Source organism: Ornithorhynchus anatinus, chromosome 16 (assembly GCF_004115215.2).
Source record: "Ornithorhynchus anatinus isolate Pmale09 chromosome 16, mOrnAna1.pri.v4, whole genome shotgun sequence".
Lineage (NCBI taxonomy): Eukaryota > Metazoa > Chordata > Mammalia > Monotremata > Ornithorhynchidae > Ornithorhynchus > Ornithorhynchus anatinus.
The window spans coordinates 17,624,126-17,646,421 of NC_041743.1; the positions used below are offsets into that span (position 1 = coordinate 17,624,126).

The 22,296-nt window shown below is 41.6% G+C and overlaps 1 protein-coding gene across 7 annotated transcripts in view; it reads right to left on the minus strand.

Annotated features, from left to right (window-relative positions):
* Positions 1 to 22,296, minus strand: part of KCNT2 (potassium sodium-activated channel subfamily T member 2) — a 397,559-nt gene that overhangs the window by 93,058 nt on the left and 282,205 nt on the right. For all 7 annotated transcript variants that reach the window (XM_029081285.2, XM_029081284.2, XM_029081282.2 and 4 more), the window contains 4 exons: positions 10,788 to 10,937; positions 7,018 to 7,247; positions 1,989 to 2,205; positions 1,459 to 1,564 (listed from right to left, as the gene is read on the minus strand). In XM_029081285.2, the coding sequence (XP_028937118.1) occupies positions 1,459 to 1,564; positions 1,989 to 2,205; positions 7,018 to 7,247; positions 10,788 to 10,937 (703 nt within the window). The remainder of the gene's footprint in view (positions 1 to 1,458; positions 1,565 to 1,988; positions 2,206 to 7,017; positions 7,248 to 10,787; positions 10,938 to 22,296) is intronic.

The window sequence follows — 22,296 nt, forward strand, 5'->3', positions numbered from 1 at the left end:
TGCTTAATCCTACCTTATCTGTGATTGCCGACTACATTCCAGCCCACATACTTTGGTCCTCTAATGCCACTGTACCTTGACCTCATCTATCTCACCTCCTACATCTCGCCCACATCCTGTCCCTTGCCTGGAACTCCCCCTTCCTCTTCCTATAATAATAATAATAATGTTGGTATTTGTTAAGCGCTTACTATGTGCAGAGCACTGTTCTAAGCGCTGGGGTAGACACAGAGGAATCAGGTTGTCCCACGTGGGGCTCACAGTCTTAATCCCCATTTTACAGATGAGGTAACAAGCACAGAGAAGTGAAGTGACTTGCCCACAGTCCCACAGCTGACAAGTGGGAGAGCCAGGATTCGAACCCATGACCTCTGACTCCAAAGCCCGGGCTCTTTCCACTGAGCCACGTTCCCATCCAACAGAAAATCACTCTTCCCAACTTCAAAGCCTTATTAAAATCACACTTCCTCCTAAAGGCCTTCCCTGACTAAGCCCTCATTTCATTTTCTCCCAATCCCTTCTGTGTTGCCCTTGCATTTTGATTTGTACCCTTTATCTACCCCACCCTCAACCCCATAGCACTTAACGCACATTCCCATAATTTATTCCTTGATATTATTGTCTGTCTCTTCCGCTAGATTGTAAATTCATTGTGGACAGGGAACGTGTCTGAAACTCTGTTATATGGTACTCTCTCAAGCTCTTAGTACACTACTCTGCACATAGCAAATGTTCAATAAATGTGATTGCTTAAATACTTGTAATAATATTTTAATTGCAATAGGGGGATGATTGCTCTCCAGCTCTCAGGGCTTAGGGTTGAGATTTAAAATTATTTCTGAGTAGCATCATTTTAATTTAGGAGCATATCCTGCATAAGAAAAATCCTCATTTTTGACTAAGTCTCATTTTGGGGCATGTGAAATTAGTACACCAGAAGTTAACAAAATAAGCATTTAGCACAGGACTTAACTATTATTAGAAAAATTACTTGTCTTTACTCATTGAGATTTCATAGTACCCCTTATCCAAAGAGCTTTTAGTGCTATATGATTTGACTCAAAAGAGCTCATTATTATTCCATTGCCATCAAAATAAAAAGTCCAAGCTCAAATTTACATTCTATCAAATTAATAAATCATATTTTAAGCACTGAGGCATTTTATAAATTTTTTTGAGAAATAATATAATTTACAGCCTGGATTTGACTAGAACTTAAATTATTACTTTCATCATCATAGTCAAAAGTGATCTTGCTGAGACTCTTTTTGTTAAGGCTCAGAAAGTTAGGAACCTGATGATTTTAGCTTAGGTTTGTTTTTTGTTTCTTAAAACATTTTTTACACAATTTATACAATAAATTTTTCCTTTGGCAGTGTTCTATATCACACTTTATGAAATTCTGCATAGAGAGCTTAACAAAGACATGTAAATATGAAAAGCTAGACTAGCGTTTACCTTGTCTAATCTTAGGCAGCAAAATGGCACTTTTTCATGGAGCAGATGACAAAAAGTGGGTGAGCTTCCAATATATGGAGAGTAAGGCGGATAGCCCTTCGCATATCTGCAAAACAATAGAAAATATTTCTCAGTGTGAGACAAGAGGTAGCGTTGCAGCAAATCAAGTCCTTTCTAATTTTATCTAGATTCAACCAACAGTTTTTATTGCTGATACTGAGGAGATTTTAATATATTCAGGGTTCGGAAATAGCAAAATCTAAATATGGTCACAGAAGCACAATACCCACTTTGTTTTCCAGGACAGCGGCCATGTTTGGAGAAGTCTCGTTTATCCAAAAATGTTGTGTGTCTGTATTGTGTTTAGCCAGATCATTATCATTATCAACAACAATGACAATGTATACGCAATTGATTGCTCTGGTGCATACCGCCAAACCGGTCATATATTTGTACTGTGATTCTTTGGTATATGGCACTACCTAGCATAAGCAGTATCCCGGTTATTTGCTTGCGAGAATTCTACATACTCTAAGTTTGTAGATACTTCATCGTCTGAAGGTGTAGTTTCATCTTCTGACTGATCACTGAGAAGATCGCATGTCTGAATAGATGATGTGTCTGCAACCTCTAAAACAGGAGCTATGCTCGGTCTCCTGGTTTCTTTGCCCGCTTCTGAGGGCAGAGACAGAGTAGGTCCACTTGAGGATCGGCAGCCGGTATCCTGAAGGTCTATAGCTACGGTGCCTTAAATAGAAGTTAGAAACCATTTCTTAACAAGAAAATCAGCAGACTGAATACATTATGATGCTACTAAATCCAAGGAGGACTTTATTCCAAAATATAGCTATTGGCAGAAAGTCTAATCTTCATTTATTTTACATTCATTTTAGTGTCCCTGTGCTTATTTAGTCTACATCTCTTTGCTTAGTTTCAATGCCAGGGAGCCTAGCTGCTCTATCATAATTTGCATGACTTTTAGGGAAACAAGGAGGTGTGGTGGAAAGACAACGAGCCAGAGGGTCCGCAATCTAATACTGATTCTGCCACTGAACTGCTGTGTGACCTTGGACAAGACATTTATCTTCCCCGTGCTTCAGTTTCCTCATCTTTAAAATGAGGATTAGATATCTGCTCTTCCTCCCCATTAGACTGTGAGCTCCATGTGGGACCAGCCCTAATCTACCCTGTCACTTTATACAATGCTTGGCCAATAAAAATGTTACAGTTATTATATTTTACCTAACCATTTCACTCATTAAGCTGCAACACTCAATGTCTAGGCACTGTCAAAAATGCATCACAATGAGCCCAGCCAGTAGCTGAAGGCAAAAATCTCAAAATTGGAAATGGAGGATGGAGAAGACACACACAAATAGAAAAGAAAATGCTTCAAGACTACACCAACTTGTTCTTCCTTACCCTTCCAATCTCTTCATTCCACCCAAGCCAACACACTGGCTGTGCTTCACTCTTGACTCTCCTGCCTCCAGAGAAACAGTGTGGCCCAGTAGAAAGAGCACAGGCCTGGGAGTCAGAGGACCTGGGTTCCAATTTGCCACTTATCTGCTGTGTGACCTTGGACAAGTCACATAACTTCTCTGTGACTCAGTTCCCTCATCTGCAAAATGGGAATGCAATAACTGTTCTCCCTTCTGCTTAGACTGTGAGTCCCATGTGGGATTTGTATTTATCCCCAAACTCAGGGTTAGGCACAGAATAAGCACTTCAGAAATATCATGATTTTCCATCCTTTCACTCACTTATTGCCTCTTGCCTTATTTGAGAACAGGTCTACCCACTCTGTTGTATTGTTACTCTCTCAAGTGCTCTGCACACAGGAAGTGCTCAATAAATATGTTTGATCGATTGACTAATTACTTTTGCCTCGGCCATAATCCCCGTTTCCTTTTGAATCACTGGGAAGAAAGTATAGGGAAGCAGGTTTAGGTGCTTCCCATGGTGCTCATTTAATATGTGTTGATTGACTGAACTATCTTCAAAATTAAGATCTTTTTAATCACTGTACCTCTTAATGTTTACAGTTGATAAGAGCCTGCATTCTTCCTTCTGTGGATTCTAGCCTTTGGATCATATTTAGTTTCCCAGTGGGAACAAAATGCCTTGGGCTGCCAAATTCCATTCCCTAGTGTTATATTCCCAGTCCCATAAAATGAATATTAAGAAATGGAGCTGAAGTGTCAGTTATTATAATAGTGTGTCTCATTTCAGTACGCAGTTCAATTCCCAAAGTGGTCTCCCTGTTGCTCTCTTCAAACAGGGTCTCAACTCCCACTCCCTCAGCCTCACTGGGAAAGGAGGAGGTATTGGCTTCCTTCTTGTGCCCCAACGCCATTTTCACACTATTCCACCTCCCCCAACACTTTCCCTTTCTTTGAAGCCCATATTGTCCACCCCTACTAGAGAAGCAGCGTGGCTCAGTGGAAAGAGCACGGGCTTTGGAGTCAGAGTTCATGGGTTCGAATCCCAGCTCGGCCACTTGTCAGCTGTGTGACTTTGGGCAAGTCACTTAACTTCTCTGTGCCTCAGTTACCTCATCTGTAAAATGGGGATTAAGACTGTGAGCCCCACGTGGGACAACCTGACTCCCCTGTGACTACCCCAGCGCTTAGAACAGTGCTCGGCACATAGTAAGCGCTTAACAAATACCAACATTATCATTATTATTATTATTATTACTACTCACTCCAGATTCTAGCAACTGTCTTCTACCTCCCCCCAGGTCCCACCTCCAACTTTTTAAAGCATTTTGATCCCTTTCTCACATTCCTTCTCTCTTTCTCCATGCACACATTGGTCCTTGGGACTCCAATAACCACCTAGTTGTTCCTGATGACCTTTCTGCTGACTGCCTTGTATCACTCAACTCTGCTAATTTCCTGCTCCACCCCACCTCGCCCAATCACCAATTTGGACACACACACTCGATCTCATCATCTCTAACCACTTCACAATCTCTACCTGCATCAATTCTGAAATCCCTCTATCTGACCAAAACCTCCTCACTTGTCTCCCTCCCACACACCTCCTCCCTATAAATCTATACTATTCCTCCACAGAGATCTCTGATCTTTGTACCCCATCCAATTTTCTCAAATCATCATGCCCCACTTAGCCTCCATACCCAAACTACCCTCCCTTGATGACCAAACATGCATTCTCAACACCACCCTCTCTACTGAACTCTACTTACTCACTCTTAATTGATCTCGTACACTAACCCACAGCCCTGGATTACCTGCACAGTCCACCTCCTTTGCTCTTTTGATTTAGCCACAGAGCGCTTCTGGCAGAAATCTAAATATCAAGCCGACTTTGTCCACTTCAAGTATATCCTTGTATGTTTTAACTCTGCCCTCTCCTCTGATCAGCAAAACTATTTCTCCACCCTTACTGACACCCCTGCTCAAAGTCTTCACCCATTGTCCCAGACATTTAACTCCCTTCACCCTGCCCCCCCTTCCCCACCTCCCTCATACCTTGCCCCCAGTGATCTGGCCACCTACTTGATTAAGAAAATTGACATCATCAGGTGTGGGCTCCCTAAAATCACCCCTGCCCCTCCTCAGTCCCAACCCCTTCCAGCCCCCTCTTCAACTCTCCCATCTTTCCCAGCAGTAACTCTAAAGGAGATCTCCCGCTTACTCTCAAAAGCCACCCCCTCCACATGTGCATCCAACTTCATTCCTTCGCACTTTATTAAAACCCTCGCCCCCTTCCTTTTTCCCTCCCTAACAGTCATCTTCTACTGTTCGCTCTCCAGTGGCTTCTTCCTCACTGCTTTCAAACATGCCCATGTTTCCCCCATCTTAAAAAAAACCACCTTCCCTTAACCCCACGGCTCCCTGCAGTCATCACACCATTTCCCTTCTACCATTATTCTCCAAACACCCTTGAGTGAGTTGTCTGCACCCACTGCCTCAAGTTCTTCTCCTCCAATTCTCTCCTTCACCCCCTCCAATCTGGCTTCTATCTCCTTCATTCCACAGAAACTGCCCTCTCAAAGGTCACCAATGATCTCCTTGTCAAATCCAACAGCCTAATCCCCCTTGACCTCTCAGCTGCCTTCAAAACTGTGGACCACCCCCTTCTCTTGGAAACATTCTCAAACCTTGGTTTCACTGACTCTGTCCTCTCCTGGTTCTCCTCATCCCTCTGGTCGCTCATTCCCAGTTTCCTTCGCAGGGCTCCTTCTCTGCCTACCACCCCCTAATTGTGTCTCTCAAAGTTCAGTTCTGAGTCCCCCTCTATTCTTCATCTACACCTACTCTTTTGGAGATCTCATTCGCTCTCATGGCTTCAACTACCACCTCTATGCAGATGATACCAAAATTTGCATCTCCAGCCTGATCTCTTTCCCTCTCTGAAGTCTCACATTTCCTCTTGCCTTCAAAGACTTCTCTCAATAAATATACTCAATGAATATGATTGACTGACTGACAATACCTTCTTCCTTCTGTTATTTATTTTAGTATCTATTTCCCTCCCTTGCTACATTGTGAACTCCCTGAAGGCAGGGATCACATCTACTAATCCTAATACAGTCGCCCAAGTACTTAGTAGGATGCTCTGCAAAGAATAGGTGCTCTATAAATATTATTGATTGATTGATTGTTTGTTAGAAATGAACAGCTGGGAGACCACTGCAGCAGATTGACCCACCTGGTTTGCAGTGAGTGGGGAAGAGCTTCCCTCTCCTTGAGAAAATAATTTGTAATTAATCTGTTCTAAACAGTAATAATATATTAATGTTCTTAAAAATACATGTAAAATAAATTCAAATATAGCCCATTCTTCTATAACAGGGTTTACAAGACAACACAGGAAAGGTCAGATTTAATACTCACACGATCTCTGCTGCAAACAGCCATGTTTTCCAAAACTACTGTAGGAAGAACATTCCTATTTCTGCCATGGCATTTTTTATGGTACTTGTTCAGTTTTACTATGTGCCAGGGCCTCTACTAAGTGCTGTGGGAAGATTTAAGATAATTCAGTTGGACACATTCCCTATCCCACATGGGGCTCACAGCCTAAATCAGAGGGAAAAGGAGGATTTAATTCCTATTACACAGATGAGGAAACTGAGACACAGAGAAGTGAAGTGACTTGCCCAAAGTTTCACAGCAGGCCTGTGGCAAAGCTAGGATTAGAACCCAGGTTTTCTGACTCTCAGGATCATGCTCTTTCCACTAGATCATGCTGCACTCTACCTTCTGTGAAAGCTATGGCAGAACTAACTGCTTAAGTTATTCATTCTTGAATATAAACTGTATAGTGCAAAGCTCTTAGTAGTGCACACAGTAAGCATTCAATGAATACTATTGAATAAATGTTTTATTTGCATTTAATAAAGGGAATTTCTGACTTTTATACAAATATATCCTATATCCTTCATAGTTTTCACAATCAATATTCTTTACATTTCACATTTACATTTCACTTTGAAACACTTAATGAAGATATCAACACATTTATTCTTACTCTTAAATTATTAAAAACTCAACATTTCTTTTTTTTTGACTTGTTCATACTTACCCATGCTGGCTATTATACTATGTACTGGTAACCTGGAAGCCCCATGATAAAATGATCTTGCTGTATTGTTTTTTCTCTGTTGCTCTTGGTTTTTGAAAGCTGAATTTTCTTCTTTGGTAATATTAATGTAAAAGCAAATGTCTGTAGAACTCAAAATGTATCGAGGGCCTGGATTTAGTAAAATGTTTTTATTGTCTTCTCTCCTAACACCAATCAAACAGACGCCAAACCTTGATTCAAAAAGGAAAATACAGTAGTTGAAGAATGACCATTCCACAGAGCACAAGTATCAGATTTACAGGAAATGTGCATGTTGATATAGGAGGATTTGAGAGGAGTAAGGAGGGGAACCATTACAAGGAAATCTTCAAATGTGAAAATTACACATTTCCTCAAGTGCTGTTTGGGAAATACTTCTTCCCACTCCACTTTGGAGTCTTGGTTTGTCAGTTACCTTTCCCAAGAAGCTTACAGAGTTTGGTTTCCCCATTGAGAGTGTGGACTCAACCTCACCTGCACACTGAAGAAATGCCTAAGGGGAATGGAATGGAACACTAATCAAATGTTTCCAAAGATTTTTCAAAGAATCAACCCCTTGAAACAAGAGACCTTCAATTTCCAATCTTTTAGAAAGTGAGCAAAGTGGTTTGTCAATTTACAAATAAATGAGAGTTGTCCATTGCTCTACAGAAGGTTGGACACCATAACGGTATTATAGAACTTCAGCTTGGAGTCCTGCAAATCAGTTGAAAGCCATACTAACTTACTTGATTCTGCTTTCTATTTCCTTTCCTATCTGTCTTGTTGGGCTATACATTGCCTAGGGAACATAATCTGTTGTCTGTATAAAGTTCCATGGTGCTGAAGAACACCAATGGTTATTATGTAGGGTTTCCAGGGTGTATAACTGACATTTTCTTCCGACATCATCAGACCATAATGGTGCACTGTATCTATGCAGGAATTCACAGTTATTTACAATTCTTCTTGTGTAAGTGCCTGTAAGGTACAGTTGTCTGCATATAAGCATGCCCAATGTGGTGTTGCAAAGACCTTTGATGATGCTCATATCTGGTTGAACTAGAAGTGCACGGAGAAGATATTCTGACTTCAACTTGAAACTCTCCTGATGAATCTGCAAATAGCAGCCTAAAATAGATTCAACAGAACTAGATCAACCACATGGCCCTTCTTCACTCCCCCCTTATGGGGAAAGGGTCAGAAGCAGCATGGCTCAGTGAAACGAGCACGGGCTTGGGAGTTAGAGGTCATGGGTTCGAATCCCAGCTCTACCACTTGTCAGCTGTGTGACTGTGGGCAAGTCACTTAACTTCTCTGTGCCTCAGTTACCCCATCTGTAAAATGGGGATTAAGACTGTGAGCCTCATGTGGGACAACCTGATTACCCTGCATCTACCCCAGTGCTTAGAACAGTGCTCTGAACATTGTAAGCACTTAACAAATAGCAACATTATTATTATTATTAATTCTGACCCATATGACCACGCTGTTGTGGAGATACTTAGGGACAACTCAGGACATGCCAAATCACTTGACAACTTCCAGAACCTTGTGCTGACTGGCTCAAATACTTTTGTTATGGACTGAGAATGTTTCTGTTAATTCTGCTGTATTGTACTCACCCAAGTGCTTAGTACAGTGCTCTGCATATAGTAACCGCTCAATAAATAACATCAATTGACCATTGATTGATTCTATTAGGTCAATGACCACAGCACGATATAGCTGTCTTGGTGGTGCACACTGCATTTTTCCTGAATTGCCACACTGCATAAATCATATTTGCGGTACTGTCCTTGGATTTGAAGCCACAGTGTGATTTGCACAATGCACAGTTGACTACATTCTTCAGTGTCCCGTTCAGAAGAATTCTAGCTAGAAAGTTGCTGGCAATGGAAAGCGGAGATTCCCCAGGGGTCTCCTCTGTCAGTTTTCTCCCTTTTCTTCTTGAAGGTGAGATTATGGAGGCATTCCTCAGGTTTTGGTACATTTCCTCACTGCTCCATAGATTGAAGAAAAGTTCCTGTAAAGGACTCTGACAGCCAGAGAGAGCTTCCTAGTTCATCTCCCTTTCAAATGAAAGGTAACTTCCAATAGTCATATTCCCACCAGGAAAACACCTTTTTTCCGATCCGTTCATCTCTCAACTGCCCTGTTCATAGTTGACAGGGGAAGGAGTCAGTCAGTCAGTCCATAGTATTCCTTGAGCACCTTCTGTGTGCAGAGCACTGTACTAAGTGCTTGGGAGAGTATGATATAACAATATAATGGACATATTACCTGCCCACAATGAACTTACAGTCTAGAGGTGGGGAAGGGTGGTGGAAGCGGGTGACCGGGGCCTAGGAAGTGGGGAGGGCGTGATGCTTTTGGGGACTGACTGGATGGGCAGGAGGCCTTATTTCCCATGATCCTCCCATCCTGGGAGAAGGTGGAGGTAGCTGCTGGCATGGAGAATAGGGCTAGTGGGGCTACCATTTGGGACAAGGACTGTGTCCAACCTTATTAGCTTGTGTTTACCCCAGCACTTAGTACAGTGCCTGGCACATTGTGAGTGCTTAACAAATACCCCAATTAGTATTATCATTGTTCAAGATGATAGAGAAATGTTGGGGATGACATGCTAATTGCAAAAATGAAAGCGGTGGGCTGGACAGAAACGTGACTGGTGACGCTACTGAGGTGGTTTTGACTTTTGATTAGGGTTGGATTGACAGGGTAGGAGATGCCCAGAACCAGCTCTGCCACTTGGCTGCTGTGTGACCTTGGGCAAATCACTTCATTTCTCTGGGCCTCAGTGATCTCATCTGCAAAATGGGGATTGAGATTGTAAGCCCTATGTGGGCCAGGGACTGTATCCAACCCAATGTGCTTGTATCCACCCCAGCTCTTAGTACAGTGCCTAGTACATAGTAAGAGCTCAACAAATACCATAATTATGATTATTAAGTAAGCACTTTACAAACATCATGATTATAATTATTGTTATTAGAGCAAGGAGTCAGGTCGAAGAGTTTCCCTAGTAGTCAAGCCGGTAGGGCGTGGTACGAGGAGACAGTGTGGAGAACAATAAGAAAAGACAAGAGGCAAACCTACAACAGATATACTAGAGCAGGATCAGATCATGTCAATCACATCACATTTAGAAAACACAGAGATAAACTAGGTACACCAAACCTTTAACTAGGCAACATACGTGCCCAATTATACTCAGTTGGATAGTGTTCCTGTGAAAAAGCTGAAGGCAGAGAATTGGGCTCTTTTTATAGCTATTCCTACCAGCAAACGCATTCCTCTGATCACTGTGATTGAAATCCTAAATGTCTACCAAGATGTGGGTAGGAAGGTCATCCAAACAATAACATTTGAGAAATGATTTGTAAGTATAAGGTGAGCACTGGTCTTTTCTAATTAATTGTTCATTAGGAAGGTTCATTTAAAAGAACCTTGAGCTTACAGATTCTTAATTGTTGAAAGGGGAAAAACTCAGTTGATAGCTGGTATTCACATGACCACTGAAGAGAGATTTTGCTCCTGAAATTCTAAATGTCATAAAGAAAATATAGACTCTCACAAAGCTCGCCTGTGCCAATAGCCATTTCAAGGAAAGTAAAAGTAAAGCTGAAAAAGAGTCAGCATGATTCAACTTTTAGAGAACTGCGGTTAGAAAGTACTAATCTTGAATAGTGGAGTTAATAATATGGGAGTTAATAGGGAAGTTATAACACAGTAGGTGCTTGGGAACATACTTTTTATGTGCGTGGAAAGAGGCATATGTGAAACTCTTTCCCTCATATTCAGCGAAAAATGTACTCTCCTCCATGATTATGTGGTACACTTCATTGCCAGAGCAACGTCCATACACCTTCTGCCATTGTTCTGGTGACTGCTGGCCCTCTCTGAAATACAAAAATGCACATTATCATTTCAAATTGGAAATGCGGTTCACTCCCCATACAAGAGCTAACAAAGTAGTATCTACAGCTACCCAACTAATAAAACGATCTACCTCGGAGAGCAGGTTACAGACATTTTATAATTAAAGAATAGAGTGGTATTGCAATCACCTTTCTTATAAAACTGAAAAAAGTGTCATCATGCTTTCTCTGGATAGTAGCATTGGCTTGGCTTTCATTTGTTAGAGCAAATCTAAGAAATGTCAATCTATGTCAGACCACCTATCCAGCCAGCTGAAGACTCTCGTCTCTAATAGAGGGACCGAAGGCCTGTTGGAAGAAGAGCTGCTTTTTGACAACCTCCCTGAGGGCGAGAATCATGCCCGATAATTTTATTGTATTTTCTCAAGCGTTTAATACAGTGCAATGCACAGGGTAGGCACTGACTAAATATAACTGATTGACTGAGGGATCCATCCTTATGGTTATGGATCTGACTCTTATTTTTGCTGAACTTTTTAAAGTTTTTTCTTTTAATAAGCCCACTTTTCCCTCTACCCATTATAGAACTACCTTTCATGAATTTCTGTCAGCTTTTCTAGATCCTAATTATATTTCCTGCCAGCACAATCGGTTGTGCAAATGATTCCCTTGTTCTCACTACCTGTTCTGCAAAGCTTTTTCTTTTGGTTGTCTTGATCTCACCACTTTACAGCTTCGTTGGTATCCCACATTTCTGCGACTAAGGGATTCGGTGGAAAAGAGTCCAGATTATCCTGTCTAAATCTTTTATCATTTGAAAATTTCAATCATGTTCCCACTCAGCCTTCACTTTTCCCTATCACAAGGACCTATTTTTTTTCAATCTATCCTTGAAGAAAGCTGCTCCTTTTCCCAGAACGTTTTCATTAATTATCAACCTCTATATATGCACGCCTGTGGGAGAGTGAATGTGGGATGACAGACATTTTTACTTCACCTAAAAGTAAAAGTTGCCATGCTGTCTCCTACCCATCTGATTAAGGTTTTATGCTTCCAAGTTAGGGTCATACTCAGATATAGGTCATAAAGAATGAGCTTCATCTCACCATCAAGCCCAGAAAACTAATAGAAATGCACCTTATCTAGGAAATGCTGTCTAAGAGAAGCAGAGAAAGTGTGGCCTAGTGGAAAGAGCACACACCTGGGAGTCAGAAGAGCAGGATCCTCATCCCAGCTCTGTCACTCCTCTGCTGTTTGACCTTGGGCAAGTCACTTAATTTCTCTGAGCCGACGGACCTCAGTTACCTCTTGTATAAAATGGGGATTAAGACTGTGAGTTCTCTGTGGGACAGGGACTGTGTACAGTGCCTAGCACATAATAAACACTTGACAAATACCATTAAAATTAAAATAATAGAAAGAAATGTCTATGTTTGCAAAGCTTGGTTTTCTGCCTGGCTGATTTCTGTAAATAGGTCAGCATCCTAGCAAATTTGACGCTGCAATTTGAATGGATGTGTAGCCCTTTTAATATGTTAACTGTCCATGAGGCGAAATGCATAACCCAACCCAAGGCCCTGTAGCACTATAAAAGCTGTGATATTTTAGTCTCAGTGATTTTCTTTGAAACAATGCTTTTTTATTTATCATCACCATGAAGGGAAAATAAATAGGCAAGACATGCTCAAAGCAGTCCCAAAGGCTTCTTCAGGTGCTAAGACTTATCCAGTGGTTGAGGCAACCTCAGCCCATTAAATGCTCAAAAAATATGGACTGAATGAATGAATGAATGAATGAATGAATAAAATGCTCAACCTCCCAGTTCAAAAGGAGAACCCCCCAGCTTCCCCTCCCCTCTCCATTGCCCCAACTTCCTCCCTTTGCTCTACGCTCCCTCCCTGCCCCATAGCACTTGTGTATATATGTATATATCTATAATTTGATTTATTTATATTAATGCCTGTTTACTTGTTTTGAAGTGTATATATCTATAATTCTATTTATTTATATTGATGCTATTGATGCCTGTTTACTCGTTTTGATGCCTGTTTCCCTCCTTCTAGACTGTAAACCCATTATGGGCAGGGATTGTCTCTCTTTAATGCCGAACTGTTCTTTCCAAGAGCCTAGTACAGTGCTCTGCATGCAGTAAGTGTTCAATAAATATGATTGAATGAATGAATGTTTGGGGGACTTCCCTTAGTAAAGTGCTCTGCACTCAGTAAGTGCTCAATATATACAATCAAATGAATGAATGACATGCTTCTGCATAAGAAAACTTTTGCTAAAGAGCTTGTAACATTAAACCCTATATTTTGTTTGTTCAAGATTCTGAGCACAGTGTGAAGTCTTTGTTTTTCCACTGGAATGTAAAGAGATGATGGGGGGTTGAAAACATAGATGCTATAGTAAAATACAGAGAACTGAGATGAGTCAAATGCTAAGTGTATTGCCGGTACTGACAGAGCATACTGAGTTTAGAGCCTATTTGTGTTCAGTGGCCTACATAAAGTTGGTATATGGATGTGCTGGATTTAAAAATAAATATGATTTATGGGGTAATTATTATTTTTGATGTAAAAATGTTTCAACTATCAAAACATTCTCGAAATGTTGGTTTATTTGATTTTCATGATTCACACTTGTTTCTGGTGTTTGCAATTACAAAAACGATTAAACCAGTGCTCAGTATCATGGGCATCCTCTTGGCAGACAAGCAATGTTATGGCTACTGGGCCTAATTTAGGGTACTGACAATCCCAAACTTAACAATATTGAAGTCTAGGTTTCGCAGTGAGGCAAAACAGACCACAAGCAGCCCCTATCCCTGGGTAAACCAGTTCCTACCATTTCTTACTTCAGTACCTCCTTTCCTCCACTGAGACCCTCCTGAACAATGAGAGGTGTCAAAACCGTTTTTTTTCCTTGGTGATTCATGATTCTCTAAGCCATTTCTCACAGCAGAAATGAAGGCCTTGTGCCCCAGGGGCCCTGTCAGAGTTAATATGCCTTCAGAAATTGACATAGGCCTGGGGGAAATTCTTATTCACTAGCTCTGGGCTGCACTGGCCTACTACCATTTCTTTACTAGATCAACCTGAGTTAGGTTACAAATCCTTTGAAATACCTCTGGATCTTTTTTTCACAAATAGTAATAATAGATTTGTAATAGGTTTATGCTCATAATTGTTCATAATAGGTTAGTTATTAGAGGGGTGAGAACTCACAGAAATGGTTCCTCTTGGATAATTTTCATCAAATACCCATTTTGCAAGAAAGTTTCAGTTGAGAAACTATGAAAGTGGATCTGTACATCAGATTTAAAATACCAGGGACAGTCAAATTCCACTTATAGGTTTCATGTCCATTCTCTAGAATGGTATTCCCAATGATTAACACTCTTTTTTTTAAAAAAACCCAATATTTAGATTGTGAGCCTACCATTCTCTAGAATGGTATTCCCAATGATTAACACTCTTTTTAAAAAGAAAAAACCCAATATTTAGATTGTGAACCTCTGGGGGTACAGAGACCCTGTGTGTATTCTTCCCCAGAACTTAGTACAGTGCTCTGTACACAGTCCATGCTTAATAAATACTACTATTTCTACATTCAAAGGTCATAATGTTCTTCAGTCTGTGCTATTTGCACAAGGTTTGACACAACCCCTGAGCCAGTTTTCTGGTCCAAGTGATCTTCGCATTTGATTATTAAGACTGATTCAAGCCTGCAAATCCCCACATTGTGTGCATGTAAAGATTCTCCTAGCTGTATGGCTGCTTTATCAACCTTCACCTTTTAGTCCCGTTTAAATATTTTCTCTTGATGTAATGATTTGATTGAAGTATTTATTCTAAGGATCCACACTCTATTTCAATTTTCTTCATGATAGGTTGAAATATCTGATGCAAACTGGACCTGTCTCCCATTATTCAGGGCCAAGCCATGGCATTTCTACTTCATTGTTTCTTTAAATGAAGTCTTTAGTTCTTTTAGCCTAATAGACTTAGTTCACCATAAGCCAAGTTATTGGGAATTTTGCAGGTGTAGAATCTCAGAAAATGTTGATTGATCAATAATTCAATGGTATTTTTTGATCACTTATGGTGAGAGTACAATAGAGTGACATAGTCCCTGTCTTCAAGTTTACAATCTAGTGGAATCCATGTTCTGCCCAGGGAATTTCTGCTTCTACAAACTTTGCTTTAATGTCAATGGATTGGACCAAAATCCAGACTCTCATTCCTTGTGATCCTCTCCTGTTATTATTTTTTTAATGGTATTTGTTAAGCGCTTACCATGTACCAGGCACTGTACAAAGTGCTGGGGTAGATACAAACTAATCAGATTGGACACAGTCCATGTCTCACATGGGGCTCACAATAAATTCAAATTACAGATTTGGTAACTGAGGCACTTGTCCAAGGTTGCACAGCAGATTTGTGACTGAACAGGATTAGAATCCAGGTCCTTCTGATTTACAGGGCCATGCTCTATCTCTATGCCATGCTGCTTGACGTTAATAAAATATGTGGATGGCCTTGGGAAAGCTGCTCCATTTTTGGTATGCCCAGGCCTCCAGAGCAAAGAGAAGGATTGGGCAGTGTGATTTTTTTTCTTGGTATTTGTTAAGCACTTACTATGGGTGAAGTGCTGCTCTATGTTTTGGAATAGATACAAGTTTATCAGATTGGACCCAGTCCCTGTCTCACATGGGGCTTGTAAGTATAAGATTGCTTTTGGAATCTCTTTATAGAAATTCACTTTGGGCTGCTGTCACGTTCATTCTGAATTCCAACTCTTAAGAGTCCCAAAGGTACCCTGGCCCTCTTTACTCACTTCTCAAATATTCTTTCTATTCACCACAAAACAAATTACTTATAATAATAATAATAATGTTGGTATTTGTTAAGTGCTTACTATGTGCAGAGCACTGTTCTAAGTGCTGGGATAGGTAGAGGGTAATCAGGGTGTCCCACGTGAGGTTCACATTCTTAATCCCCATTTTACAGATGAGGTAACTGAGGCACAGAGAGGTTAAGTGACCTGCCCACAGTCACACAGCTAAGTGGCGGGATTCAAACCCTGACCTCTGACTCCCTAGCCTGTGCTCTTTCCACTGAGCCATGCTGCTTCTCTGAGCCACTCTGCTTCTCTCTGAGCCACACTGCTTCTCTTTGCTCATCATGTATCACATATTATATTTAATAAAAATAAATATCTGCCCGAGCACTGCTCGGCCCACATCACTCCTTTCCTCAAAACAATACATTGACTTCTTGTGCCTTGCTGCATCGAACAACAACCTCTCACGGTCAGCTTCAAGGCATTCCACCATGTGACCCCACCTTCCATATCTACTCTTTTCACTGACTATTCTTCAACTTGCTGCCTTTGTTTCTCCCTAGCCAACCTTCTAGCTATACTTTGCTTTTGACTCTCCCTCCTCGCTTCTCCCAACTTAGAGAGTCCTCCCTCCCCACATGAGACAGATCACAGCTCTCCACCATATTCAAAGTCCTCTTAAAATCCCATCTCTTTCCTGATTCATCTCCCAGCAACCAGGCCCAAATAAATCCATCAGTTAACTCTAGCACTTATGCATATTTATCCCATTCTCAGCACTCCTTGTATATGTGTGAGCTCAAACACTGAATTTGATCATTGTGGAAAATAATGTTATTTTTCTTGTTCCAGTTAGAGTATAAACTCCTTGTGGGCAGGGAATGTGTCACTTTTTTGTTCTGTATTTCCCAAGCATCTAATATTTCACATTTCAATAAGTGTGCCCTCAGTGAATCCTACTACAACTAGCAGAATCAAGTGACAACATTCAGTTCTCTGCTGCAAGGCTGTGTGGAGGGTTTGCTAGGCTCAGGTTGGAATATAACTTCAGTCTTCAGATTAATTTTCAATCCTTAGTGCTTTAATGATGCTGAAAAGTAGCTCATGCAAATTTATGTGTCTTGAAAATGTTTTTTAAAGCACAATAGTGACTAGAAAGCCCTCTAACACCTTTGCAAGAATTTTGTACGACACTCTAGGCCTGAACTCCTCAACCTCCCTGCCAAATTCTCTCCTTCATCAACTTTCCCATCACAGTTGTTAGCACACTATTCCCCATCCTTCTAAGCCCATAACCTGGGCATTATCCTTGTCTCCATTCTCTCTTTCAACTCCGTATTCGGCCTGTCACCAAATCAATCAGTCATATTTATTGAGTGCTTACTATATACACAGCACTGTACTAAGTGCTCGGGAGAGTACTATACAACAGAATTAGCTGACATGTTTCTAACCCATAACAAGTTTACAGTCTATAGGATAAGACAGACATCGATATGAATAAATAAGGTATTCATAATATGCAATTTAAAGATATGTACATAAGTGCTGAGGGGTTGGGAGTGGGAGACTATCAAGTGTCTACAGGTCACAGATTGAGGTGCATAGAGAGGGTTTAACTGGCGAAGGCTTCTTGGAGGAGATGTGACCTAAGTAATGCTTAGTAATGGAGAGTGGGGGACTGGCATATATGGAGGGGGTGGGAGTTCCAGGCTAGGGGGAGGACGCGGGAAAGGGGTTGGTGGCAAGACAGAAAAAACCAGTGCTCAGTGAGTAAGCCGGTGCTAGAGGAGAGGAGTGTGCAGGCCAGGTTGTAATAAATTAATAAGGTGAGATAGGGTGGGGAGAGCCGATTGATTGCTGATTGTCAGTTCCACCTCCTTAATATTTTCAGAATCTGCCTCTTCCTCTCCAGCCAAACTGCCACTATACTGATCCAGGCACTTATTACATCCTGGCTTGACTACTGCATCAGCCACCTCACTGATTTCCTGGCCTCCAGACTCCCCCATCTCTAATCCATGCTTCACTCTGCTGCCCAGATCATTTTTCTAAAATCCATTTATCGAAAAGTTCCACTTCTTTGCCCACTCTTTTCTGCATCGCCCAGAAACTCCTGACCAATTGGCTTTAAGACACATAATCAGCTATCTTTCTTCCACTTCCCTCTTCTCTCCCACTATACCCCCTTATCACGCTCTTTTATCATCCCCAACTCACCTATTCCCTCTGCCTCATTCTCATCCCTCTGGGTGCCGACCTCTTGCTCACACCTCTCTCCCAATTCATATCTCACAGATCACTGTTCTCCCAGTTTTCAGAGCCTTTCTGAAATCTCATATCCCCTTCAGTGCCTTTCTGAAATCACATCTCCTTTGGAAGACCTTTCCCAAATGATTTCTAATATCTCCATTTTATATCCCCAACTGCCTCTTCAATATTTCTCCATCTCCGGAGGACTTCACCCACCTTATGTGCAAATCTTTGTAGTCTATCCTTTCTTCTATCTGTAATGTATATCAGTGTCTGTCTCACCGAATAGAAAAAAGCTCCTTCCAGGTCAGCATTATGTTTAATAATTCTATTTCTCGCTTTTAAGCACTTGGTACAGTCCTCTGCACACTGTAGGAGCTCGACAGATACTACCGATTGATTCACTGGTTGAATATCGCTTGAGAAACATTCATTAGAGAAGTGGAAACATTTTTTCAACATCAGTTTTCAAATTCCTTGTTTCACGCTCCTTCGTGGTTACCTAGAATACACTGACCTACTTTTCTCAACAGGTGATGGAAAAAGAATCAAGCAAGATCTGGCAAAGACAGCTGAATCAAAGCCTTGGAATTATGCTGAAATTCTCGGGATAGAAACCTCACTTGAATTGGTGAGGCCTCTAAGGATCATGTAAAAGTCCTAATGTGTTCTTCCCTCTGCAAAATTGTTCTCTTTCTGCTTACAAAGCTCCAGTCTCTAGACCCACTCCACTTACCATGGGCCATCATGCCCCACTTGGACACCTGACCAATCTTCTCGTTGTTAATGCCCAAATCCACCCTTTCTGCAGAACACAACTTTCTCAATCCACCATCCCTTATACCACTACTTACCTGCTCTAGACCATCTCCACACTTCACAACTCACCCTCCTGCATGCCTGCTGCAGAGAGCTGTTGGCCAAAATCCAGGCACAAGGTTGACTTTGGATACAAACAAAACAACTGTAAACTGCAGCCACATAACTCGGGTGCGTTTTTAGCCCTCCTCCGCCACTGCCGAATGAACTGCCTTCCCTGCCCATCACTCTGGGCTGTTGTTCCCGACATGCTTTGTACATGTTGGGCCTCGAGGATAAAAACTGCTACAGCTCACTCTTGCCATCCTTCTGCTGGACAACCAGCCATGCTGCCTTTCTGGAAACCAGTACCAGCTCTCTTCTGCACCATAGAGGGGCTTCTTTTCCTTTTTGCCTTCCAACACTCCAGTGGGAAAGAGAAAGCCACCTGCAGAAGGAGTCCTTTACAAAACCACAGGAAGGTTGGCAGCTCCTGTAGCAGTCACTGTGGGTTCAGGTATGCCTTGGGCACTAGGCCAAGAGGACCCTGAAATTCTGCTCCTATTTGGTTGCTTTAGTGTTTTACAGTGTAATCAGTCCTGATGCTTCTGACTTCAGTCTCCTCTTCCTCACCTACTTGGATAGATTGAGAGTGCCTTGAAGGCTAGATATCATCTCTAGGGAAGCAGCATGGCTCAGTGGAAAGAGCATGGGCTTGGGAGAGGTCATGGGTTCGAATTCCGGCTCTGCCACTTAGCTGTGTGACTGTGGGCAAGTCACTTAACTTCTCTGTGCCCCAGTTACCTCATCTGTAAAATGGGGATTAAGACTGTGAGCCTCACGTGGGACAACCTGATTATCCTGTAAATCTACCCCAGCAATTAGAACAGTGCTCTGCACATAGTAAGCGCTTAACAAATACCAGCATTATTATTATTATCTCTAATTCCCACTTGTATATATTTTCCCAGTTCTGCACAAGTAAGCACTTAATAAATACTATCACTACTATCTTGCTTGCTTGCCACAACTCTGACCTCTTTCACTCAGCAATATTATTTTGCTTCTCTCATTAACTCCCATTACCAGGGACTCCGTCGATTATTCCAGACCTTTAACTCCCTCATGAAGCTCCAAGCTCCCCCATCTCCACTCTCAAGGTACTATGCTGAATCCCCACCCTTCTCTATTTAAATTCATTTCCTTGAGGAACTCATCTGTTCCCAATGCCTCAACTGCCTTCTCATTGCAGATAATTTTCAAATCTCCATCCTCATCTCTCACCCACTCCGCATTCTTGAATTTCATCTTGTCTCTGGGTCATCACCACATGCATTTCCTGCTAGCACCTCAAGCTCAATTTATCTCAAACAAATCTCACATTCCCTTCCAATCCTCTCCTATGCCTAACCTCATCACAACTGACAACACCAATACCTAACAGGTATTATCACTGACTCTTCAACTCCCATATTAGGATTAGGTAAACTACTAAATCTTGTAGGGTTTTCCTCCATAATTTGTCCTAGATCAGTTTTTTTTTCCTCTCCATCCAATGGCTCTGGTTCAGCAATTGTCATATTCTGGACTGGCTACTGTATCACCTTCCTCACTGGTTTCCTGGCCTTCAACCAAACTCTTCTCTGTAGTCTATACTTCCTTCTGCTGCCTAGATCACTTTTCTAAAACATCACTGCACATGTCTCCAAATCTTTTGCATAAAACAGAATATTGGCTTAAAGGTGCTCTATCAGATAGATCTCTCACTCAATATCCAATCTCTTCTCCCACTACATCCCACTTGCACTCTTTGTTCCTCTTAATTTAGCCTACTCATGATGCCTCATTTTCATTGCTCCCTTCCCTGACCCCTTGAATGGCACCCCGCCCCACCCCCCGTTCAAATTCTCCACATCCTAGTTTCCCCAAACTTGAAAGGACTTCTGTAATCAATGTAATGAGAAGCAGCATGGCATAGTGGAAAGAGCATGGGCCTGGGAGTCAGAGGAACTGGGTTCAAATCCTGGTTCTGCTAATTTCTTGCTGTGTGACCTTGGGCAAGTCACTTAAATTCTCTGTGTCTCAATTCCTCATTCTCTCTCCTACTTAGACTTTGAGTCCCATGCAAGATGGGACTGTGATCAACTTAATTAACTTGTATCTTCCCCAGTGCTTAGAAAACTGTTGGAAACATAATAAGTAGTTAACAAATACCATTAAAAAATTACTTTTCCCAAGTTACTTTCTTTTCCTTGGGTTCTATCCCTCAACTACCACATCAGTCCTGTACTTACACCTTTCTTGAGCACTTCTGTATTTATCTACTTAGAGCCATATGGAGTTTTGAACATACCTTATTACTTAAATAGTCACTTACATATCCATTTTGCTTCTTCCTCCTATCCATAATTCAGTTTCACCCCTATCGCCCCTACTTGAGTGTATACTTCTCAAGGGAAGGGAATGTATCTACTAAATCATTTGTTCTCTCCTGAGTGCTTAGTACAGTGGAAGGACTGATAGGTGATTCTTATGGAGTGTCAAAAAGTATAAAATAAAACTGACCCTTCTGGTAGGTGGCACATGATGAGCTATATATTTGTGATACCAAAATGTTCCTACTATTATTACATTAATGTAATTAATTCAAGAAATGGTTTTTGGGTTTTTTTTGAGGCAGTGGGTGTAAACAACTCCTTCAAAGAGTTTGGCAGGAATGGTAGGAGGATAATGGGCAATAGCTGGAAGTGGTGGTGGAGTTGAGGGAGGGCTTTTTAAGTATTGGAGTTACATGGGTGGGTTTGAAAGCAGTGGGGATGGATCCATTAGAGATTGAGTGGTTAAAGACTCAAGCAGTGAGGGAGGGAGGAAGGGTGAGCACAGGCATTTTAATTAGGAGTGAAGGGTTGGGGTCAGAGATGGAGGAGGAGGAGGTTGATTTCCATAGGAGACAGGACAACTCCTCTTGGAAAATGGTTCAGAAAGTCTAGAGAGTGGACGTTAGCATAGGAGAGTCAAAGCCCCTGTCTACCCACCCCTCCCAATTTCCTGCCTCTAATGATCTGGATTGTTGATTCTTCCTTCACATCACTGCAATCTGCCCTTTCCTCTCCGTCAAAGCTGCTATTGGTCTGATCCAAGAACTTATCTTATCCCTCCTTAATTACTGCAGCAGGCTTCTTGCTCACCTCTCTGTTTCCGGTCTGTCCCCACTCCAGTCCATACTTCACTCCACCCACTCCAGTCCATACTTCACTCCACTGCATAGATAATTTTTTTAAAAATTCAGTCCACATTATTTCCTCAATCCTCAAGAACCCCCCAGTGTTTGCCCACCCACCCCTCTGTCAAACAGGAACTCCTTGCCAGTGGCTACAAACCATTCCATCAGGTTGCCCGCTCCTATTTCACCTCACTTATTTCCTACTACAACCCAGCACTCACACTTCACTTTAATGCAACTTTCTCAATGTACCTCAATCTC